This window comes from Eubalaena glacialis, chromosome 14 (genome assembly GCF_028564815.1).
Source record: "Eubalaena glacialis isolate mEubGla1 chromosome 14, mEubGla1.1.hap2.+ XY, whole genome shotgun sequence".
Lineage (NCBI taxonomy): Eukaryota > Metazoa > Chordata > Mammalia > Artiodactyla > Balaenidae > Eubalaena > Eubalaena glacialis.
Window position 1 is genome coordinate 37,094,143 of NC_083729.1, and position 26,258 is coordinate 37,120,400.

General features: G+C 35.3%; 1 protein-coding gene across 2 annotated transcripts in view; it reads left to right on the forward strand.

The window, feature by feature from the left end:
• Positions 1 to 26,258, forward strand: part of CAMKMT (calmodulin-lysine N-methyltransferase) — a 399,695-nt gene that overhangs the window by 23,964 nt on the left and 349,473 nt on the right. For both annotated transcript variants that reach the window (XM_061210698.1, XM_061210699.1), the window contains exon 3: positions 13,142 to 13,206. In XM_061210698.1, the coding sequence (XP_061066681.1) occupies positions 13,142 to 13,206 (65 nt within the window). The remainder of the gene's footprint in view (positions 1 to 13,141; positions 13,207 to 26,258) is intronic.

The window sequence follows — 26,258 nt, forward strand, 5'->3', positions numbered from 1 at the left end:
AAAACACTGATATCGTGAGAAGCATACAGACTGTTCTGGCTTTAAAAATCATTAGAAAAGAGATAAGGGAGTTGCAAACTGAAGTAACAAGATATCATTTTTACTGAATTAATTTTCTCTCACAGTTACAGTCTATCATGTTGCAATATTACTGCAGGTATTTGATTTTATCATCAGATGAATGGATAAAGAAGATGTGGCACATATGTACAATGGAATATTACTCAGCCATAAAAAGAAACGAAATAGAGTTATTTGTAGTGAGGTGGATGGAGTTAGATTCTGTCATACAGAGTGAAGTAAGTCAGAAAGAGAAAAACAAATATACAGTATGCTAACACATATATATGGAATCTAAGGGAAAAAAAAAAAGGTCATGAAGAACCTAGTGGCAAGACGGGAATAAAGACACAGACCTACTAGAGAATGGACTTGAGGATATGGGGAGGGGGAAGGGTAAGATGTGACAAAGTGAGAGAGTGGCATGGACATATATACACTACCAAACGTAAAATAGCTAGCTAGTGGGAAGCAACCGCATAGCACAGGGAGATCAGCTCTGTGCTTTGTGACCACCTAGAGGGGTGGGATAGGGAGGGTGGGAGGGAGGGAGATGCAAGAGGGAAGAGATATGGGAACAATGTCTATGTATAACTGCTTCACTTTGTTATAAAGCAGAAAGTAACACACCATTGTAAAGCAATTATACTCCAATAAAGATGTTAAAAAAAAATCTGCCTTTCTTGACAAGATTTCACATTTTGAAAGGGAGGGAGGAGCACATTTACAGTAACTGTAAGAAGAGCAAAAAACATTTTAAGTGGAAACGTGTCTGAATACAGTTTAGGTGAGGTTAGGAATAATTTTAAGAAAAAAAGTTTTCACAAAGGATGTCTATTTATAGTATATGCTTCCTGAACTATTTTAGTTTAAAATATCTCAGCTCTGAAAGATACCATAATAGCTTAAAATTTGGGATTTGGATAAAAATTGACTAGGGTGGGCAGGGGAATGCAATTAGGATCTGGTTTCATCATATTGATTTATTAAAAACTCTAAATAGAAGGTAAAAACTTAGGGATTTGTGAGCTTGCCTGTACATTCATTATGAGATTCAAATTAGAATACCTCAACTGCCTGGCATTCTGATAGAGATAATTAGTTTAGTCCTTGATTAGGAAGGAAAGAAAAATGCATTAAATGCTTACTGTTTGCCAAGTACAGTACTAGGTGCTTTGATGTATTCTAATTCATGTACTCCTTACAATAACTCTGTGAAGTAGGAATGAAGATGATTAAACAATTGGAAGATAGAATCTATAAGGATATTAAAGAGAAGGAGAAACAGGGTGATACCCCTACTGGTAGGGGTCTTCAGGTATAAAGTTGTAAAACTTATCTTCTACATCCACCGTGACAAGAGGCAGTAAGTGTAAACTGTACCAAGAATAACTTCCTGACATCTTCAAGGCCCTGGTAAAGAATAACTTCCTGACATCTTCAAGGCCCTGGTAAGGCTTAGCCAGAGAGCATGTGAAATCTGTTCTTGAGAGCTTTCAAAATAAGGCATGGTTCTCCACCTGGTGGAGATGGCGTTGATGTAGCAGCAAGACACCTCTCCAACAGTGTGGTTCTTTGTGATATATCCATTTTTGAAAGAATAAATATATCTATATAAATATGATATTAAATCCTAGTTTATAGAAAGAAGACAGGTGACTGAGCTAGAATTTAGGCCTCATTGGCTGCCAAGATTTTTTCTCTTTTTTTCAAACTAGCTAATATCTCTCCATATCAATAGTGCAAAAATAACAATAGCTTACACATACAGAATTCTAGAGCTGAATCCTGATCTTAGAATAAATTAAAAAATAATCATAGCAACATTAATAATGACTGACAATTGAGTGCCTACTATGTGACAAGCACTGTTGTGAATGGTTTACATGTATAAGCTTATTTAATTCACACAGCACCTCCTGAGGTAAATACTGTTTTTATCCTCATTTTACAGATGAGAAAATAACTCGATTGAGGGCACACAGCCAATAATTGGTTGTGCCCCTATTTAAACCCTGGTGGTCTGGTTTCATGCCTGTATAATACTTTTTAAAAACTTTTGTTTTGAAATAATTACAGGCTCTCAGAAAGTTGCAAAAATAGTACAAGGAGTTCCATGTACCCATCACCCAGCTGTCTTCATCAGTAACATCTTATATAATGATAGTCACAGCCTGCACTTTTAACCTCTATGCATCCTGCCACTTGTGCGGCAGTCATATATACATTTATTCACTTTTCAGATGAAGGGATTGAGGCCTAGATAAACTAATTTCCTCATTGATTATTCTGAGCATTCCATTTCTTACTCCATAATCCTGATACTGTATAGGAAATAACCGATATTACTGAAATTGCTTAGGTAGGAGAGGATTTCTGCCAAGAACAGTTCATTCCATTCCATTGCCAATTTTGTTCATGTTGATTTCTTATGGTTACCACTTCTCCTTGTTTACTGCTTTCTGCCCAACATGGATTTCCATTCTTGCTCCTTTGATATCTTGTATCAACTCTTTTGTCAGTCTTTCCATGACATTTCTTTAGCTACCTTTATCTATTTGCTTCAGTGTTATTTGAATTGTGAGCATTCTAAAGTTTAAAAAAATTACTTGTAATAGCCAAAAGTAGTGGCTTGGAAAGTTGTTTGAAATGCAGTACCATCATCATCTTCTATATTTTTTAAGTTTATTAACGCTATGCAGTGAAAAAAGGGGGTGAATAGTTTTTAAATAAATCAAATCAGTAAATTCATTTCCCTGCATATTGATTTATGTTCCTTTAAAGTTTTATTAGACTTGAAATGAATACCTTAAGAGAGTAAATAATTAGATATTTGTGAATTCAGAGTACATAGTTGTATATTGTTTATATTATTAAAAGGTATATAAGCAGTGGCCTGAATTAAAATTTTGATCATTTCCTGTCAGCTTTACATGATGATACTTAAAATGAAGGAATAAAGAATTTCCCCTGGTGACTTTTCATCAGAAGCAAAAGTCTGGACAATGTAAAAGTTAGGTTATGAATTCCCCAAGATCTGTTGTCTTTTCTGTATATCTGAGGATGGTCGACTCTGTTCCAAAGTGAGTGTTGAGAGTTAGTAAATTAAAATCCAGGGTATGGCTCTTGCTTTATTCCTTGGCAAACTCTTCTTGTTTTTCTGGTGTTCATTTCTTAGAATTTTATAGAAGAGGTTCTTGCTATTAGATAGATGCATGTATAGAAAACTAATATATCCCAGGAGGTGTTTATACTAAAAATCTTTCATTAAAAATTCCTTGTTCCTGGGACTTCCCTGGTGGTCCAGTGGCTAAGACTTGTGCTCCCAATGCAGGGGGCCCGGGTTTGATCCCTGGTGAGGGAACTAGATCCCTCATGCTTCAACTAAGAGTTTGCATGCTGCAACTAAAGATCCCGCATGCTGCAACTAAAAGATCCCACACGCCGCAACAAAGATCCCATGTGCCGCAGCTAAGACCTGGCGCAGCCAAATAAATGAATGAATGAATGAATGAATGAATAAATAAATAAATAATATATATATATATATATATATATATATATATATATATATATATATATATATATATATATATATGAAGGGACTTCCCTGGTGGTCCAGTGGTTGCGAATCTGTCTTGCAATGCAGGGGACGTGGGTTTGATCCCTGGTCAGGGAACTAAGATCCCCTGTGCCACAGGGCAACTAAGCCCATGTGCCACAACTACTGACCCCGTGTGCCACAACTAGAGAGAAGCCTGTGCACCACAACGAAGAGCCTGTGTGCCATAACAAAAGATCCCATGTGCTGCAACTAAGACCTGATGAAGCCAAAAAATATATATATATATATATATTTTAATAGATCTTTATTGGAGTATAATTGCTTCACAATACTGTGTTAGTTTCTGTTGTACAACAAAGCAAATCAGCTGTATGCATACATGTCCCCATACCCCCTCCCTCTTGAGCCTCCTTCCCATCCTCCCTATCCCACCCCTATGGATCATCGCAAAGCACCGAGCTGACCTCCCTGTGCTATGCTGCTGCTTCCCACCAGCCAACTATTTAACGTTTGGTAATGTATATATGTCGATGCTACTCTCACTTCGCCCTCCTACCCCATGTCATCAAGTCCATTCTCTATGTCTACCTCTTTATTCCTGCCCTGCAACTAGGTTCATCAGTACCTTTTTTTTTTTTTTTTTTTTTTAGATTCCATATATATGCGTTAGCATACGGTATTTGTTTTTCTGTTTCTGACTTACTTCACTCTGTATGACAGACTCTAGGTCCATCCACCTCACTACAAATAACTCGATTTTGTTTCTTTTTATGGCTGAGTAATATTCCATCGTATATATGTACCACAGCTTCTTTATCCATTCATCTGTCGATGGACATTTAGGTTGGTTCCATGTCCTGGCTATTGTAAATAGTGCTGCAGTGAACATTGTGGTGCATGTCTCATTTTGAATTATGTTTTTCTCAGGGTATATGCCCAGTAGTGGATTGCTGGGTCATATGGTAGTTCTATTTTAGTTTTTTAAGAAACCTCCATACCGTTTTCCATAGTTGTATCAATTTACATTCCCACCAACAGTGTAGGAGGGTTCCCTTTTCACCACACCCTTTCCAGCATTTATTGTTTCTAGCTTTTTTGATAATGGCCATTCTGACTGGTGTGAGGTGATACTTCATTGTAGTTTTGACTTGCATTTCTCTAATAATTAGTGACATTGAGTGTCTTTTCATGTGCCTCTTGGCCATCTGTATGTTTTCCTTGGTGAAATGTCTATTTAGGTCTTCCACCCATTTTTTAACTGGATTGTTTTTTTTTTGATATTGAGCTCCATGATCTGTTTGTATATTTTGGAGATTAATTCTTTGTCTATTGTTTCATTTGCAAATATTTTCTCCCATTCTGAGGGTTGTCTTTTTGTCTTGTTTATGGTTTCCTTTGCTGTGCAAAAGCTTTTAAGTTTAATTAAGTCCCACTTGTTTATTTTTGTTTTTATTTCCGTTACTCTAGGAGGTGGGTCAAAAAAGATCTTGCTGTGATTTATGTCAAAGAGTGTTCTTCCTATGTTTTCCTCCAAGAGTTCTGTGTCTGGTCTTACATTTAAGTCTTTAATCCATTTGGAGTTTATTTTTGTGTTTGGCGTTAGGGAGTGTTCTAATTTCATTCTTTTACATGTAGCTGTCCAGTTTTCCCAGCACCACTTATTGAAGAGACTGTCTTTTCTCCATTGTATGTTCTTGCCTCCTTTGTCATAAATTAGGTGCCCATATGTGCGTGGGTTTATCTCTGGGCATTATCCTGTGCCATTGATCTATATTTCTGTTTTTGTGCCAGTACCATACTGTCTTGATTACTGTGGCTTTGTGGTATAGTTTGAAGTCGGGGAGCCTGTTTCCTCCATCTCCGTTTTTCTTTCTCAAGTTGCTTTGGTTATTTGGGGTCTTTTGTGTTTCCATACGAATTGTAAGATTTTTTGTTCTAATTCTGTGTAGAATGCCATTGGTAGTTTGATAGGGATTGTATTGAATCTGTAGATTCAATTGGGTAGTAGATTGCTTTGGGTAGTATAGTCATTTTCACAATGTTGATTCTTCCAATCCAAGAATGTGGTATATTTCTCCATCTGTTTATGTTATCTTTGATTTCTTTCATCAGTGTTTTATAGTTTTCTGAGTACAAGTCTTTCGCCTCCTTAGGCAGGTTTATTCCTAGGTATTTTATTCTTTTTGTTGCAATGGTAAATGGGAGCGTTTCCTTAATTTCTCTTTCTGACTTTTCATTGTTGGTGTATAGGAATGCCAGAGATTTCTGTGCATTAATTTTGTATCCTGCAACCTTGCCAAATTCACTGATTAGTTCTAGTAGTTTTCTGGTGACATCTTTAGGATTTTCTATGTATGGTAAAAAACTATTAAAAAAATTTTCTTCTCCTTGTCTTATAAGTTGCAATTTCTTGTTGTATAGAGATTACTGTATAGATACTAGAAATTGCTGTTCCCTGCCCCTGTATTTTAACTTAATTTCAGTGTAATAGGAATTTGCATATTCTGGAAACTTTAAAATACTTCCATTTATATTCAGAACCATAAAAGTACCTGAGTTATTCATTTATAAATGTATATATGTCTTAGGTATAGAAAAAGCTGAGAGGCCTGAACTGTCCTCCTTTCTTTGAATGACTCCTGTTGCTATGGTAATTGCTGAATTAGAAGCCTAGCATTCTTGCCTTTTGGCCTGTCCTGGAGGCTTAGAATGGGCAAGAAGTCAAGAATGACTTTGTCTTTGACTGTAGTACAACAGATGCACTGCATTGAGATCATGTATTGCTTCTCTAAGGAAAGGAAAAAAAATAAAACAAACCCTCACCCCACTGGATTTAGTATGTACCCTGTGAGTGCTCACTGAATAAAAACTTGTGATGGGAATGGTATGCTTATGAAATTAGATGTATGGCAGATTATCCTTATATGTGTAGTGTATCATAGGTGCCCCTTTAAAACTTGGCAAGGTTGGTATCTGAGGCAAATATGGATACTGAATTTATATTTGTTTATTTATTTATTATTTTAAATTTAAATTTATTTATTTATTTGTTCATTTTTGGCTGCGTCGGGTCTTTGTTGCTGCGCGCAGGCTTCCTCTAGTTGCAGTGAGCAGGGGCTACTCTTTGTTGTGGTGTGCAGGCTTCTCATTGTGGTGGCTTCTCTTGTTGCGGAGCATGGTCTCTAGGCACGTGGGCATCAGTAGTTGTGGCTCGTGGGCTCTAGAGCTCAGGCTCAGTAGTTGTGACTCACGGGCTTAGTTGCTCCACAGCATGTGGGATCTTCAGGGAACAGGGCTCGAACCTGTGTCCCCTGCATTGGCAGGTGGATTCTTAACCACTATGCCACTAAGGAAGTCCCTGAATTTATATTTAAAAAGTACAGTTTTAATGTTAGTAGTGCTGTTAACAACAGCGATGAATATTAAAGCAGCTTTTGTTCTCTTGTATTTTATTTTGTATTTTAGAAGGAACTTTATAAGAGCTTCAAAATGTGGTGCAGTGTATGTAGAAAATTAAAAGACTAATCCATTGAGTCATGTTTTCATGGAGCTTAAATCACAGATATGAGCTAATTATAACTTAATTTTCTAGGTTATTTAAACTCCAGTCATGATTGTTTGTGTAGTTTGCTTACATATACATATATTCATAGTTTCAGTAAATTGAAATATTCCCTGAATACTTTTTCAAATTTTCATATATTATGTAGAAATAATCTTTTAGTTTCCTATAACTAGTAGATGTAAGACTGAAAAAAAACCTCTTCAGCCATTTATTTTTGAAAGAGCTCCAAAGTAGTTGCATGGAAAATCAACTTTTTAAACCTTTTCCTTCAGAAAACCTTTCCTCTTTGTTCTTACGCAACCTCTTAGGACCCATTCCACTCTCTGACTTACTTTTTCTGATTTTGGGGGACCACTTTTCGTTTTAATCAAGGTAAAATTAATCATTTTAACCATTTTAAATTGTGCAATTCAGTATATTCACGATGTTGTGCAACCATCACCACTCTCTAATTTCCGAAGCTTTTCATCACCCCAAAAGGAAACCCCATCCCCATTACTAGTAACTCTCCATCTTCCTCCTCCCCCTAACCCCTGGCAACCACTTACCTACTTTCTATCTATATGGATTTGCCTATATTGCCTATTCTGGACATTTTATATAAGTAGAATCATATGATATGTGGCCTTTATATTTGGCTTCTTTTACTTAGCATAATGTTTTCTGATTCATCCATGTTATAGCATATACCAGTACTTCATTCCTTTTTTATGGCTGAATAATATTCCATTGTACAGACAATACCATATTTTGTTTATCCCTTCATCAGTTGATGGACATTTGGGTAGTTTCTGCTTTTTGGCTATTATGAATAATGCTACTATTAACATTCATGTACCAGTTTTTATGTGAATGTGTAAGTTTTAAATTCTTTCTTTTAGGTATGTACTGAGGGGCAGAATTACTGGGTCATGTAGTAACTCTTTGTTTAACTTTTTGAAGAGTGGCCAAATTGTTTTCCACAGTGGCTGTGCCATTTTACCTACTAGGAATATATGAGGATTCTAATTTCTCCCCATTCTTGCAAGCACCTATGATTTTTCCTATATTATTATTATTTTGTATTATTGCCATTCTAGTGGGTGTAAAGTGATATTTTACTGTTCTTTTGATTTGCAGTCCCCCAGTGACTAATTATGTTGTATGTTTTTTCATGTGCCCATTGGCCATTTGGATATCTTCTTTGGAGAAATGTCTATTCAAGTCCTATGCCCATTTTTAATTGGGTTGTTTGTCTCTTTGTTATTGAATTTCAGACTTCTTTATATATTCTGGATACTTGACCCATATCAGATATGTGATTTGCAAATATTTTCTCCCATCTTCTGGGTTATCTTTTCACTTTCTTGATAGTGTCCTTTGGTGTACAAAAGTTTTTAGTTTTGTTGAAGTTCAATTTATCTATTTTCTTCTTTCGTTGTTTGTGTTTTGGGTGCCATATTTAGCCCTCACTTACTTTTAACCTCTGGTTTCAATCTCTTGATACCTTTAGGCTTCAAATTTTTCTCTGGTAGGTTTTTTTTTTCCCCCTCTTCAGATAATTATCTGCCCCAGTGACTTGCTCCTTAGTCCTTACCCCATAGGTATTCTTTAGAAAAACTCAAAGGTCCTCAGTTCTAGCATAGCTTTAGGTGCTTGTGAAAAAAATTGGTTGGCTTTGGGAAGAAAAAACTGGCTACTGGTAAATTTTTTTCCAGCTTTATTGAGATATTGATATAATTGACATATAACATTGTGTAAATTTAAGGTATACACTGTGTTGACTTGATTCACTTATATATTGCAAAATGATTAGTACCATAGTACTAGCTAACACCTCTATCATGTCACATAATTATTTCTTTTTTGTGGTGAGAACATTTAAATTAAAGGCTTGGGAAACAAGTTAAAGCTTCAGAGTTTAGGAGAAGATGGAGTGAACTTTTTACACCCTGGATATGTTAGCAAAACGTTGTGACTGTTATATAACATTAATTATCAGTGTAATGGTAAAACTGAAGTTTGATAAGGTCCCTTCCTTGCAGGTATTACTGTCTAATAACCACATTGTCCAGGCAGGACCTAGGTAAACAGTTGAAAGATTAAGGGTAGACAAGATCTTATAGAGTTGACACTTGAATAAAGTATAGATGACTCTGAATAAAGAAAAGTCCTTGAGTTTGGGCCAAATGAAAGGGAACTTGAAATAATCAAACTGAATCTTTACCACACTGTGTTCATGGCAGTTTTCCTATAAGTAGGACTAATTCTTATACCATTGAAGACAATGATTGTTGACATTTTTCTTTCATGAGATGCCATCTTTTAGGGTTTCTAGACTTCGTAGATAAGTGATTTTCATTTTTTGTAAGTTACTTAGAGGTATAGGATTAGTTTTCTTGTTTCCCCACCCTGATCCCATTTAATATCATAGGGTATACTTTCTGCTTCTTGGCTTCAAGAAATAATGCTTTCAAGAAGACAAGTTTTGTGTCACACTTTCTATTTTGAATACTGCTTTTAACTTTTAAAGATACATTTTACTTTATCCCAGTTTCTGCTTTTTAGAAATATTTAACTTCTTGCAAAATATATGTACCTTTTTTTTTTTTAACTCTTGTCTCAGATTTCTTTTCAAATGTTTATTTCATCTTGATGAGAGAGAGAGAGAGATAGAGTGACAGAGAGAGCGTGCGAATGTGCATGAGAGAATGTCCTTATTAAAACTAGGCCATAAAGCAATTTCACTTTTAGGTATTTATCCTAAAGAAATAATCAGAAAGGGGCTCAATGCTATTTCTACAAGGATGTTCATTGAAACAATATGCATAAAGCACAAAAGTGGGCATAATCTAAAAATCCATCATAAGGTGTTGGTTCAGTAAATTATGGTGCATTCATTGGACTACTTGGCAGCCATTAAAATCATGTTGCAGGATAATATTTAATGATGTGGGAAACTTTATAATATGTTAAATGAAAAAATACAAATTGCAAAACTGTATGGACAATGTGCTCTCAGTTATTTAATGACAGGTCTATGAGCATAGCATAAAATTTGAAGGCTATATACCAAACTATTAACTGTGGTTACCTCTGCATGATAGGATTATGGGTAGTTTTTTCTTGAGGAAACCGTATATTGCTTTTATATTTAGGAAAAAGTTCTTTGAGTTCTATGCTGTATTGCTGATCATTTTAATAGCTTCACCTTGTGCTTTAGATATTTAATGCTTTGTTCTTTTTCCTCTCTTGTCTGACATGTATGTTGTAGTTTTCCATGTTAGACGTAAATAACCTCTTCTAGAATCTTGCATCCACAGAGAAGGTGCAGAATCATTGTGTTATGAAGATGAACGTTGGATTTGTGGTTGATAACTTCATTGCCTTAGGTTATGATACTGTTGAGCCCAGTGGTTATTGCGCCAGTGATTATTGCAGATAACTGTTTGCGTCCTCACTTGGTCACCCCATGAAGGAACTTGGTCTCTGTGATAGAAATAAAATGTTGTTCTGAAAAGGGTATTATAGTTTACATGTGTTCTCTTACTATATGTATTAGCTTGCTAGGGCTCCCAGAACAAAACACCGCAGACTGGATGGCTTAAACAGCAAGTTTATTTTCTCACAGTTTGGGGTCTAGAAGTCTTGGATCTAGGTGTTGCAGGTTTGGTTTCATCCAAGGCCTCTCTCTTTGACTTGCATGTGGCTGCTCTCTTGCTGCCTCTTCACGTGGTTGTCCCTCTGTGCACATGCCTTGTTGTCTCTGTGTGTCCTAATCTCCTTTTTTTATAAGGATATATATATATATATATATATATATATATATATATATATATATATATATGTGTGTATATATTAGGGCTCACCCTAATGACCCAATTTTAACTTAATTAACTCTTTGAAGGCCCTATGTCCAAATTCAGTCGCATTCTGAGGCACTGGGGGTTAGGGCTTTAACATATGAATTTTGGGGAGACACAGTTCAGTCCATAATAGTATATATCATTTGTGATGAGTTTTAATGACAAAGTAGTGTGGATGAAGTAAATTTTATTGTGAATTATTAATGGTTATTATAAACTATTACAACATCCTAAAGAACTACAGCTGAAAGTTATATAGGGGAGAATGTAGAAGATTGTAGATGTGTTAGCACCAACTTTTTGTAATCACCACTGGAAAAGTAACTCAGACTCTATGACCTATTGACTCAGGTCACACCTAGTGTGATTCAGGAGTCCTGGCTAACACAATACTGCCACTTAAATTTGGGAAATGTATTGGTAATACGCCTTCTGCCATTCTTTGAAATAAATTTTTTTTTTTCTCCTAGCTGGGCTACCTGACAGGACCCTGTGGTGGTTGGTGTCTCATGGTCCTAGAGAAATTTGTAGACCCTCTACCTTATATACTCTTACATGTGACAATGGTGATTGTTTTCTCCCCAATGAATCCTGGGGCTGACCTGGACTTTAACGCACACTGCTACAGTCTCCTGCTTCTGGATCCTTCCTAGGGGTCTCATAGAGTGGGACCTGTTTTGTGATGTATCCAAAACTGATCTCTTTTGGGTTAGTAATTACTTAAGGAAATATTCTTGTTGAAATACAAAATATTTTCATTTTCTACCTATATTTGGGAGACCAAAAGTGACTATCTCTTAGGAAATATAGTCCAGATTTTTAGTCTTTCTGTTTCATTGTTACTGTGTTAGTGTAGTTAAGGTCTATAATATTGGTGGAATTGTTTAAGCTTCAGGAGTGTCAGACTGGATTTAAAGTTTTTCCTCATTCAAATAAAGGCATATTGTGTTTATGTGTTATAGGCGTATAATACATTTATGTAGATGTGTGTATATATACACACACATACTTGGTAAGATAGTTTGATTAAAAAATGAGGAATTTGGGCTTTTATGGGTAATTGCTCTATTTTTAACTTAGTGGGGTCATGGAAGGATCATGGAATATGAAGTTCAGGTTTTAGTTCTGCCAGTTACTTGCTGTGTGATCATAGGCAAGTCTTTGAACAAATCTTAACTCCTTATAATTGAATAAGAAACAGTAACTAGGGGCTTGCCTGGTGGCACAGTGGTTAAGAATCCGCCTGCCAATGCAGGGGACACGGGTTTGAGCCCTGGTCTGGGAAGATCCCACATGCTGCAGAGCAACTAAGCCCGTGCGCCACAACTACTGAGCCTGCGCTCTAGAGCCTGTGAGCCATAGCAACCGAGCCCGCGTGCCACAACTATGGAAGCCCGTGCGCCTAGAGCCTGTGCTCCGCAACAAGAAAAGCCTCCGCAATGAGAAGCCTGCGCACCACAATGAAGAGTAGCCCCCGCTTGCCGCAACTAGAGAAAGCCCGCGTGCAGCAATGAAGACCCAATGCAGCCAAAAATAAATAAATAAATAAATTTATTTAAAAAAAAAAAAAAATAAGAGGAATTGAATTAAGATCAGTGAGCAAGATACAAAACATTTGCCCCCTGACATTTAGAACTCCCTGTAAATGGAATGTGCAGACCTGAAGGTCGGTTAGTTCTTTGTGACTGAAGTTCTGAATTTGTTGGGCCATAATAGAAGGAACTTATGTATTGTGGAGTGTGGTAATGGAAGTTGATTGTTTATTTTCATTTTGAGATTCTCAAAATGTAGGGTTTTGTTTTGTTGTCTTTATAAAGGTAAATAATTTATGTCACATTTATATAATTAAAACAATAACAATTAAAAATATTTTTTAGTACTTTAAAGTGTAGATTAATCATCAAGAAATGTCATTACATTAAATATACCAAAGACTCGTCTGTTATTTCTTCTCCTTCTCCCTCTAGTGGGCAGAAATATTTTAAAAACCCCACATGAAAAGGGTTATTAGTATTGAGTGTATCACAATATAGTCTCAGCTTTTTAAAAGATTAATAAATGTTAATATTTCAGAATCACTAAAGAAAATGCTTTATTCCTTTCTAGGCATAATAGTGGATCTTTGAATGTTGAAGATGTTCTTACCAGCTTTGACAATACAGGAAATATTTGTAAGTTATATACTCACTGTATAGAAATATTTTTAGTGTTTTAAAAGTGAATTAAAAATTTGTTTTCCAGTGTTTATTTTATTGACTAGTGTGTGTGTGTGTGTGTGTGTGTGTGTGTGTGTAATAGAAACTCTTGCTGTTTTTAGCTGCATAATAAGCCTCATGTAAGATGTACCTACTCAGTGGGATAAGGCAGGTTTTATACTTGGCAGTTTTGTGTCTCTGTGTGTGTGTGTGTGTATGACAGAACATAGGTCAGGAGGAACACTGGATTCTCCAGTACTATCCCTTTTGTTTCTTGTTTTCATTTTGACCTTTTCAGTTAATCAGTCCAACAGAGGGGCTGTCTCTCCCTTCTTTGCTGTGTTTGGGTATGTGTGTTTCTACTTCTTGCTTCTTCTCTCTTTCACTGAAGAGTGAACCCAGAACATTTTTCCTTGCTGCTAATATACTTTAATACCAGAATGATTTTATTTTATGCATTATTATAATATTATAGAATATATTGACTTCTTATCTAAGTCTCTGATTAAGTCATAATAGATTTCTCCACTGAGAAAATCATTTAATTATAATGTCACATAATGAAAGAAATCAAACAAGAAATATCTTTATATCACTGCGTTAAACAACATACCATGATAGAAGCAGTGTACTCCTTTATGTGTTGCATAGGCTATTTTTCTTAAGATAGTGGATAATCAATGAAATATTACCATTTTAAATGTAAAAATTATACTCAAATACTTTTCTTCTCAGGAAATTTCACAGCTGTAACTACTTATTGTCTGAACTAAAATAACGTATTCTGCTAACAGTACTACGTTATCAAGTGCTCTCTAATTTTCTATCTGCATAGAATAATGTCCAACAATACTCAGGCAATGATTTTGTTCTTATGCCCACATGATGGCAAGCTTTTGATTGTGGAGAAAAATATTTATGTATTTTGTCACTAAGGAATCTAACTATCATAAAATTATCCTAAAATATTTAAAATAATGTAGGTTTCTTTTTCATGGATAGTGATAAGTATACCTTTTAGTTTCTCTGAGTTGGCACTTGCTGAATTCTTTCCCAATATTTTTATTGGGGGTTGGGGCAAGGTCTGGATAAGGCATACTAATTGGTGGTTGAGGAGACATTCTCCTTTAGTTCTGTGGTAATGTAAAATATCATTAAGTCAGGCTTATGCATACCCAGTTTAGGAACATAATTCTAGAATGTTAAATGTGGATTTTTGATTTGGTCATGTAAAAATCAAGTACTGTTCCCAGTGGCTCAGTATGAAGTAGGGCCACTAGCTGGCAGCATTATGTAAAATAAAAATATTTTCCTGAAGGTCTAAGCTATTATTCTGTGTATGAATAATATATGTACCCCCCCCATAAGTTGTTGTTGCATTGACAAATGCAGAAATTGTATGTTAAAAGCTTTTTTTTTCCCACTGCTGCCCATTGTTTGGTAGAAAGGTTTGAGTCTTTGGATTGAGACACACCTACATTTGAATCTTGGTTCTGAAATTAATCTTGAGCAATTTATATTATCTCTATGAACCTCAGTTTTTTTCATCTCTTAGAACTGGACATAATGTGTGGAAAGTGTATAATATGCTGTATTCCTCATAGTTGGTACTCAGTAAATGAAACTATTATTACCAGTGGTGAGTACCTCTAAAGCTTTGCAGTTTTTTTCTAATAATGAAGAAAGTATTTTTAAGGATTATTCTGATGTTTTAAAATAAACTATTTTGATTGAACTAACAAGGTGGGAAAATAGATCAAATTAGAAAAATAGTAATTTATTAAAATGTCTTGTCATAAATGTGGTCTTTTTTTAAAAAAGAAATCTATTTATTTATTTATTTATGTTTGGCTGCCTTGGGTCATCGTTGCTGCGCGGCCTTTCTCTAGTTGTGGTGAGCAGGGGCTACTCTTCATTGTGGTGTGCGGGCTTCTCATTGCGGTGGCTTCTCTTGTTGCGGAGCACGGACTCTAGCCATGCGGGCTTCAGTAGTTGTGGCACGCGGGCTCTAGAGCGCAGGCTCAGTAGTTCTGGCGCATGGGCTTAGTTGCTGCGCGGCATGTGGGATCTTCCCGGACCAGGGAATCGAATCCGTGTCCCCTGCATTGGCAGGGGGATTCTTAACCACTGCACCACCAGGGAAGTCCATAAATGTGGTCTTAAAAACCTGAATGTATTGCCAAGTAAGAAGTGATAAAAATAAGACTTCTTAAAACATTTTGTTTAATGTAACTTTTATATTATGCTCTTTAAAAATGTATAATGATACTTCAACTTAATGTAAAATTGATAAATTCCTGTTACAATAAAGTAAATCTTGATTATAACTTTTATATAATCTTTGCCAAGGCTTAAAGTGATCAAGGATTGAAAAAGTGATTTCTCACTTGATGTCTCAAATGTTTGATTTTACCCTAATGGTGACCTTAGATTGAGTTTGTGACTGGAAAACCCAGCAGAGGGCGCTAAAATCACAATTCTGTCTCAACAGATCAATATAACTGGAATAAATACCTTGAATAGTAACCCTAAGCTTTCATCATGTAAACACAGAAATATGTATGTATAAACATCTGTATTTGATTTATTTCTTATATATTTAATATATTCAGCAATTCATTAATACAGAAAAATAGATTTTCCTGACTGATATTTTTCTTCATTTTTTTCATTTCTTTTTTTAAACAGAGGACAATTTATTTTTATTGTTATTTATTTTAATTAATTAATTTATTTTTGGCTGTGTTGGGTCTTCGTTGCTGCGCGCGGGCTTTCTCTAGTTGCGGCGAGCAGAGGCTACTCTTCGTTGCGGTGTGCGGGCTTCTCATCGCAGTGGCTTCTCTCGTTGCAGAGCACGGGCTCTAGGTGCACGGGCTTCAGTAGTTGTGGCACACGGGCTCAGTAGTTGTGGCTCGTGGGCTTTAGAGCGCAGGCTCAGTAGTTGTGGCGCACATGCTTAGTTGTTCCACAGCATGTGGGATCTTCCCGGACCAGGGATCGAACCTGTGTCCCCTGCATTGGCAGGCGGATTCTTAACCACTGTGCCACCAGGGAAGTCCCAGGAATTATTCATTTACTTCAGGAGTTAGTTTACAGGTTAACATAACTTCCTGATAATAGAAAAAATAACTTAATTAAAATACTTTATAGTTACAACCCCCCTGTACATGTTTATACAAAATACACATATGTGAATATATACAAAATATATTCATGTTTAGTGGAACTATTAATCTCAATTTTACTTTAACTTCAAAAACAAGTAATTCTTTTATTCATTGTAAATTTTCAAAGATGAGAGGATCGGTCTTAGTCCGAGTTTGTTTATGCTCTCACCAGAAAGATATGGAAAAAATCTTTATTTTGGAAAATTAATGAAACCTCTAGATAATTTCTTATTTCCTGATATGTTAGAAATGAAAATATTCTTTATGTTTACCTCTGTTATTTTTACATGTGTGGCTTGCAAAGTGTTTTATGTTTTTGAGATATCCTTTCAGTATTTGAATTCCTTTGAATGTTGTAGGAAGAAATTAAGATGAATCTCCACACAGTCATTTCTGCATAATGATTCATTGCTCTATAGGATATGACCCCAATCTTATTTTTACATGTTTATATTTGCTACTGTGGAAAACAAATTATTTTGAAAGTCAAGCTTCTTTTTTGCTTACCTCTAACTAGGGTTAGGTATGCATATTCCATTTTGGGTTCTAGTACTTGAGAACGTACTTCCTTTTTAACTATCAAAGCTACTCTATGGAGAGGTTGTGTCTGCTATTGATTCATCATGCCTGGAAAGAGATGCAATCAAGCAACCTAGGGAAAAGTATAGGATGCATCCTTCACTTCAGACGAGGTGCTGGCTGCTTCTGTGTTTCACGTAACATGTCACTCAGATAGCTTGGGTCACAAGAGAGTACTCTGCAAGCACACAGCAGATCTCTTGCTTCTGTTTTCTCTGTGGGCAGAGTCTCCTTTCCAGCCAGTCCCTGACCTCCAAAGAAACCCCATCATGCTGTATCTCTTCTGAAACCATTTTCTCTTTCTCCAAGTCATCTCTTTCCTTTACTGAAATAAATTTTTTAAAAATGTGATTCTCTTCAGCACTTAGTTGATCCAAATTTTACTGTCATAGTATATAATAAAACTATTTGCTACATGTGAAATCTCTCACTGCTTGGGATATAATTGCTTCATTTGTACTTTTTTAGCATGTCATCCTTGACAGCATGAACATATGATTAATACTTCTCATACAATATATTGTATACAATATATACAATATAATGTGTATAAGCCATTAAAGGCTTAGGAAGCCAATAGTTATTATATATCATTGCAGTAACCTAGTGTGATTCAGGAGTCCTGGCTAACACAACACTGCCACTAAAATTTGGGAAATGTATTGGTAATATGCCTTCTGCCATTCTTTGAAATAAATTTTTTTTTCTCCTAGCTGGGCTACCTGACAGGACCCTGTGGTGGTTGGTGTCTCATGGTCCTAGAGAAATTTGTGGACCCTCTACCTTATATACTCTTACATGTGACAATGGTGATTGTTTTCTCCCCAGTGAATCCTGGGGCTGACCTGGACTTTTAACGCACACTGCTACAGTCTCCTGCTTCTGGATCCTTCCTAGGGGTCTCATAGAGTGGGACCTGTTTTGTGATGTATCCAAAACTGATCTCTTTTGGGTTAGTAATTACTTAAGGAAATATTCTTGTTGAAATACAAAATATTTTCATTTTCTACCTATATTTGGGAGACCAAAAGTGACTATCTCTTAGGAAATATAGTCCAGATTTTTAGTTTTTCTGTTTCATTGTTACTGTGTTAATGTAGTTAAGGTCTATAATATTGGTGGAATTATTTAAGCTTCAGGAGTGTCAGACTGGATTTAAAGTTTTTCCTCATTCAAATAAATGCATATTGTGTTTATGTGTTATAGGCGTATAATGCATTTACGTAGATGTGTGTGTACATATACAGACACATACTTGGTAAGATAGTTTGATTAAAAAATGAGGAATTTGGGCTTTTATGGGTAATTGCTCTATTTTTAACTTAGTGGGGTCATGGAAGGTTCATGGAATATGAAGTTCAGGTTTTAGCTCTCCCAGTTACTTGCTGTGTGATCATAGGCAAGTCTTTGAACAAATCTTAACTCCTTATAATTGAATAAGAAACAGTAACTAGGGGCTTGCCTGGTGGCACAGTGGTTAAGAATCCGCCTGCCAATGCAGGGGACACGGGTTTGAGCCCTGGTCCGGGAAGATCCCACATGCTGCAGAGCAACTAAGCCCGTGCGCCACAACTACTGAGCCTGCGAGCCATGACTACTGAGCCTGCATGCCACAACTACTGAAGCCCGCGTGCCTAGAACCCGAGCTCCACAACAAGAGAAGCCTCCGCAATGAGAAGCCTGCGCACCGCAATGAAGAGAAAGCAGTTAGAGAAAGCCCACGCACAGCAATGAAGACCTAATGCAGCCAAAAAAAAAAAAAAAAGTAACATTAACTACCTTGTAGTGTAGTAAACATCATAGGTAGTGTGAAAGTAGTATGTAAACTGTAGATAATATTTGTATTAGTTTTTATTGTTAGTATTAATATCATGTCTCATTTGTTCTTAGACCTTCTCAATATCTTTGATATTGGAAAATAACACAAGACAGGAAATATTTTTGGTGTGTGCCATCCTGTTTTAATATTTTGTACATGAAAACATAGTGCAAAGCTACGTTATTAAAAGTATAGTATTACTGCAGAAATACATATATAAATCAGTGTTTTAGAAAAGAAGGTTCAGAAAGACAAAAATATATGTGATTTGTCACATGATGAAGATGGAATTTCAGTGAGAGTGGAAAGGATAGATTTTTCAATAAATAGTATTGGCTAGGAATTTAGAAAAAAATAACAAACCAAATCTCTCCTTTATACTATATAAATACCAAAATAAATTTAAGATCGATTAAATATTTAATTAAAAAATTCTAACACTCCCAGATTTTTCAGATGAATAATTTTAAGATGTTGAAATAAGGAAGGCCCTTCTACGTGTGACCCAAATCTCTTGAATTTAAAGATGAATAGATTGACCAAATAAAGATTTAAAGTCACTTTATTCAAAAAGTATCAAAAAAGTTGAAAGACAAATGACAAACTGGTAATTATTATTTATGAAATATATGCAGACAGAGATGTATTCTCTTTATTGTGTGAAGAGCTCCCACAAAGAAATAGCAAAAACAGGCTGTAGATCTATAAGAAAAAGACAAAGCATAGTTGAAAATTAGAAAAAAGTATTTCACAAAAGTAATACCAATGCTCTATAAACATATCAAATGATTATTTTACTAGTAAAGAAGTAATGAAGTGCAATTAAAACAGTGAGATAGAATTTTTGTTATCAAATTGGCAAAGATGAGAGAAGATAAGCCATGTTCGGTGAATTGTAGGGAAATGTGCCTTTGCATCCACTGCTGGTGGGAGGGTAAATTGATTCTACTTTTCCAGAGGCAGTCTGGCAATATCTTTCATAATTTTAAGTACCCATTTCATTTGACTAATAATTCTTTTTCTAAGAAGTAGTGAAACCAATATGCAAAGGTGGAATGTAAAGGAATTCATTATAGCACAGTGAATAACTGGAAAAAACATAAACCTTTAATTTTAGGTGACTGGCTAATTATGGGTAATTCATGAGATGGAATATTTTATAGCTGTTCAAGATCTCTAAAACATATTAGGTTAAAATATTACTGCAGGGAATATGATTCTATTTCTGTAAAATATATATATACTCATTAAGTAGGTATGTATATGCATAGTACTATGTCTATATGTTCATAGTGTTTTGTTAGGGTTTTGGAGTTATGGATGATTATCACTTTCTTCTTTATGCTTTTTAGTATTTGTTTCTTTATGGCTTGTATTAGATAATGTTGTTTTTATTTTGAAAAAAGTAGATATTCTTTAATTTACAAATTGAGTATTAATTTTTTTTTTTTACTGAAAGCTGTGATAAAATCTCAAATTGCTTAGGACAGTACTGTGGAAAAAAGGAGCAATTCATTTTACCACTGAAAAAAAATATAAAGTATTTTATTTTTAAACAGCACTTTTGTCCAAGGAGCTCCCAGCATTGTTGGATGTTAATGTGCTAATCTCCCAATACACTTAAAAGAAGTCAAAGATCAAATCATTCTAGCCCCATATTAGGTCGTGGGAGTATAAAGAGGTTAAAAACTCAGTCAGTGGAAGAATATTGAGCTTGAACAGAGATAATTTATAAGTTCTGTTGAAAAATAAATTTTAAGGTTCAGTGCATTATATGGTTAGCATGGTATGCTAACCATGTAATATGGTAATGGTCTGCGGCCTTGAGACTATAGGAGGCCCCAATGAGAGTGGGGAGCTGATGGCAGTACACAGCACTGGCTCTGGATTTGGCTCTTAGCCCCTCTTGAGAATCATAATGTGTGTGTAGTCTTTATTAGAAAGACTTCTAGAGGATAGGTTAGAAATGATTTCTAGAGGGTAGGTTAGGTCTCTAGATGGTAGTTTTCCCAGCTATGTATCTCCAACTGTCTGACTTCCTAGCTGCAAGTTGTCAGGCAGTTTTTTCTTTTGACACAATATTGGGTAAGCATGCCCCTAAGCCATAAACAGAGTCACATGCATTTGCTTTTACTATTTACCACGGAAGGAACATTTAGAAGATGTCTCTTTTTAATTCACTTTAAAATTTTTTATCTGAAATAAAAAATTATGGCGTTGTAGTGATTCTCTTTGATAAAAGAAGGTGCTGCTATCATGAGGAAAGACTGAAATAAACCCTATAATCCTTTCTAGATTCATAACGTGTATTAATGCTTAACCAAGGTATTAACACTGGAAGGTAGTTCATGTCTTTGTCATAAACCTGCTAGTTTTTCCATCCTTTATATATTTGAAGGGATGTTCCTAATTTAAGTGCCTCCAAGTTTTAGCAGAAGATATGCCAAGCAAGCCTCCCTCTCCCTCAGCAAATACTAAGTAGTAGTACTTTATCTTCTTTCAAATAGCTACCATTTCTTTTGCATCCCTTACAATATTAGGAACTTTGTGAATACTATTCCCATTTAATCTTCTTAACAATTTTGCAAGTGGTGAGGAAACTGATACTCAGATAAAGATAACTTGCTTAAAAATTAATATTTAGTAAGTGACCACAGAGGAGTGTTTGCCTATTCCATTTCTTAAAGGTAGCATATCTCCAAAATGGCGAGAAATGAATTTTAAAAGTTCATGGGAGAAATGAAACTAAAAGTGGTAACTTGGAGTGCTAGAAAATAACTTTGGCAAATGGAAAAGAATTCTGTCCAGTGGATTGTGTCTCAGAAGGGAATAATTAAAGGTCACTGGAAAATGGGCTCTCTAGGGTTTCTGAAAGGTAGTTAACAATCTAATGGCGTGGGGATTTCGGGAGTGAGGATGGGGCCAAAGAATGCATTTTCTTTTAATAGTCTAAAACCAAATGTGGGTTTTGTTTTATTTCAGATTTTCTTTTCTCTTTTGAGAAGTGCTGCTTTTTGCAGAATAATACAATAGTAATACTGATTTGTGTTTTTACATAGCCCTTTCTCTAAGGTATTCAATGTGTTTCTCAAGCTTATGGTTATAGTGATATTTACAAATTGCTTATGTAAACACAAGTCACACAAAAGGCTCAACTAAATGAATATTTCTGTCTTTAGGAAAGTAGTGTGGATTTGGACAGCCTTTCCACAGAGAATAGTGGATATTTGGACATTTGTATGGCCTGTATGTGTTGCCCCACTCATGAATGCTTGATGTGAACAAAATATTTGATGACTGAATGAATTTAGTATTTGTGTATATGTATCTTATCTTTTTTATGTTCTCCTCTCTCACCCTTCACCCTACACTCCCAGCCTTGAATCTAAGTATTTGTGTTATATCCTGGGAAGGTGGGGACAGTTCATGGAAGGAATGAGGAAAAGTTTCCGATCATTCTGTCTGTGTATATGAGTTGGAAAATGTGGATGTATTATGTATATTGGAGATGCGCCACATGCTCACAATCTGCTTGTTTTGGATCAGGTCGAATTTTTGCTCCTGGTGGCAAATTCATGGTTTGTTTGAAGCCTTTGCCTATCCAGGTGGTTGGAGGCCAGACTTTTGTGTCTTTGCCATTTCTCAGGACTCCCTTAGTTTCTGAATAAAAGATGTGGTGGAACCTAGACTTAAAACTTAAGTATCATTTTTAATTGTATGACAGTCAAAGAATGATAAATAATATTTTGATGAATCCTGGACTTTGGTTTTCTTTTAATATTTGACAACTTAATTGGAATTTAGTGGGGATTCGTTCGACTGCTGTTATGAACAATTGAGAAGTGGCATGTATTTATGTAAACCATGACTTCTCTGCTTGTACTTGTCCCCTGCATACCTTTAAAGGAGAAATTAGAATAATTAGAAGGGGGAGATTGATTCATATTGCCTCCTTTGATCTTTCTTAAGTCCTACAGATTTGTAGTTTGTATTCTACAATTTAGTACTGACTTTTGTATCATATTGTATTAACTATTTGTTAATCTTTTTCTCCCCCAAATAAAATATAACCCCCCAGATTGCAGGCACAATAGCCTCTCTGGTTCAGTCTCAAGGGGTGTTAGTCTAAAGTCCATGCAACAAAAGTATTTTTAAATAACTTGGGTATTTTACCTCTCTTGATTAAATGACTTGAAAGCAACACAGTCTTTAGCAATTTTTCTTTTCTTTTTTTCTTTCTCCCATCCTCTATTGTTCCATATTGATGCTGATTCTGCACTTTTACATACAAAACAAACAAAAAACTTCAGAAAACAATTCTCTTGTATCCATCATAAGATAATTCTTGTCTTCCCTTTTCCCCCCTTTCCTTCTGATTCTCCATCATAGTACTGAGGAACTAGTCTGTCAAGGTAGGATCCTCCTTGGAGGGTGTGAGCCTGGGGTAGTCAGGGGCAAGAGACTGAAGCAGATCAGTTTCTTTTAGTTAGGGTGACTATACAGTCAAGTTTGTTTGGCATGATCCCAGTTTATACCTATTGTTCTTAGCATAATTATTAATAGTGTCTCCTTTCACTCCCCAAAGTGTCCTGGTTTGGATGATAAATTATATTCCAATTTTTAGAAGCCCAAGAAAGAGAGATATATTGGAAGCTTACATCAATTATTTATATCTAGTCATACCTCTTAATTCTGCCATAGTACCTTGCACAAGGTCTGGCTCAAGTGGTATTCAATATGTATTGATTCATTTGAATCCTTAGTCACACTCAAATGAATCATTCATTCTCCATAAGTGTATTTGTATTCACTATACATAACAGAGAGGTAAATCTAGGCCTCAATTTTAGAGGATGTATACTACAAGCCTCATAAACTAAAACTGAAGTTAGAACACATAACAAGTTTTGATTAGCTAATGCAGTAATTGAAAAAAAATTGAATTACTGCCAAGATCTGAAAATAGGAAGATTCACATAACAACCTAGATTTCCACTTTCTCTTTGAGAAAAATAATGATCTAGTGGTCTGAGCCTGATCTTACATGGTAATCATTATCTGGAGCTGAGCAGATTCTCCATTTTGCGCCCTCACGACCCACCCATGGACATTTAAATTTGCAACCTCTGATACATGCTATGTATTTGGAGGCACTTATGGCAGGTTTATCTTTGTACATTTTCAGATTATTTAGTTATATGTTTAAGAAGAGTCAATTCTGATTAGTCATTTTATTAAAGCTAATTAAATAAAATACTTGTAAATTCTTTTGGAGATCAGCCTTTTTTAATTCAACAGATTAGTCATTCATTTTGGGGAAATTTTTTTCCCATACTAAGAATGTCAATAACTAATATTTATATTGTTATATTTAATAGAAAATATTTTAAGATATTATTTTAAATATTTTTCAATAGCCAGTACCTTTAAGAAAACATATTTTTGAAACTTAATCACTTCAGTTTAAAATTATAAAATATCTTGAAAAATGAAATTGAAAACTAGTATAGAGCTATAGGAGAAATTTTAAATATTTGTGGGTGTATGTATGTGTATGAGCATGTATATGTATATGTGTGTATATAAAAAATATATAGTTAACTTTATCTTTGCCTCTTCTTTATAGATTGGAAAAGAAAGAACAGTCTCAACAAGTGTTTATTAAGTGCCTATTGTGTGCTGTCCTGCATTTTCAATTCTCAAATGATTTTTCAACCTTGACCTACTACAAAGGAATAAAACATTCTTTCTACACATGTTGAAGAAACTACTGTATTAAAATCTAGATAAATATCTCACTGTCTGATGCATCTAGGTACATGGATGGTCTCTGTGAACTATGTCTTAAGTCTCATCAGCAAACATCTTTTAAAAATAATTTAAAATAGCTACATTGTTTCATTAATGAAGAATTCACCCTGGTAAGTTTTAGAGTATTGGCAAGAAAATGGCTTGACTTTAACTACATTAAATATGAATTTAATGGCATGGACATATTATCTCAGGACATGATTTTATTTGTATATTTTTAAGGCTTCAAATATTTTCGGTTAAAATTATCTATCTTATAGACCATCAATTTGAAGTCTTTTCTGATGCCTTCTGACCTGTTCCAGTTCAATCTTTATGCCTGCTGCAAACCTTTCATCTTGAAATCTCCCTTCACTGTCATCCTTGGGATTCTTATCATTTCTCTTTTTTGTTGGATTTCCCAAATACCGTGGCTTTCTCTTTGTTTACTCCATCATTTTGGGTGATGATAAACTCCTGTAGGTCCCTGAGACAGTAAGGGGAAATAATTTTTGAGTTCTTGTGATACTTCGGTAGGAAATAAAATAATAGAATTTGAAATAGTTTCTCCTTCAAAATTTTACAGCAATGTATTGCAGCTTCTAGTGTTTCATTTGAGAATTCCAATGCTATTCTAATTCTTTATCTTTTTTATGAAACTCTTAGTTCTCTCTGGAATTTGACAGAATCTTTTCTTATTTTCACTATTCTAAATTTTATGATATGATATCTTGGTGTGACTTAATTTTCAAACATTGTTTTGGACATTTGGTGGGCACTCAGTGTAGAAAGTCACGTTTTTCAGTTCTGGGAAGTTTTCTTGAATTATTTCTTTAATGGTTGCTTCCCTTCTGTTTTCCTTGTTGTCTCTGGAACTTCCATTTTTCAAATGTTGGACATCCTGGACAGGTTCTCTCTCTTTTCATCTTTTGTTTTGCATATTTTTGACTTTTTCTGTACTCTCAGGGATATTTCTTTTGTAATAGAGGCCTTCATCAAATATCTGGTGATCTTTAAGAGCTGTGAACTATAAAACTGATTGGACGCTATGAGGATATCCTAGCTTGTTGATTGTGGATTTTGCTGTGGGATGATCTGGCTAGGCTGCTCCTTGGGGAACCTTGGATGTCCATATGTTTGGGTGTCTCTCTTGAGCTGGTCCATTTTCCAGAGAAAACTCTTTGAGTCTGCTGCCTTGGGAATGTGTATATCTTAGCTGCTAGCATTTTGGGTTGGGTAGGAAGAAGAGTCTCAACATTCATTTGCTCACTTTCTCTTTAAAAAAATATTTTACTTTATCTTTCACTACCCTCCCTCATCTGTGCTAATGCCCTATAGTCCAGAGCCCCTAGGATTTTGCTCTTTGGAGATTAGATGGAGGACAGAGTGGAGGAGGGTTAGTTGCCCAGCTGTTTGGAGAAGGAGATAAGATTTCAAGATCTAACTGCTTTCTAAATATATTTTCAACAAATCCTTCTGTATTTAGCCCATTCTCACCTCCATTCACAGAGATGTAAATGACTTCCCCCACTGCCAATTTAGGTTTCAGCTTTTTGCTGTCGTCTTCTTGTGCCTTTATGAACCCTCGTTTTATTTTCACGTCTGCTTACTTTTATTTTAGGAAAGGAGTGGAAGCTAATATGTATATTCACTCTAACATCTTTAATTACCAT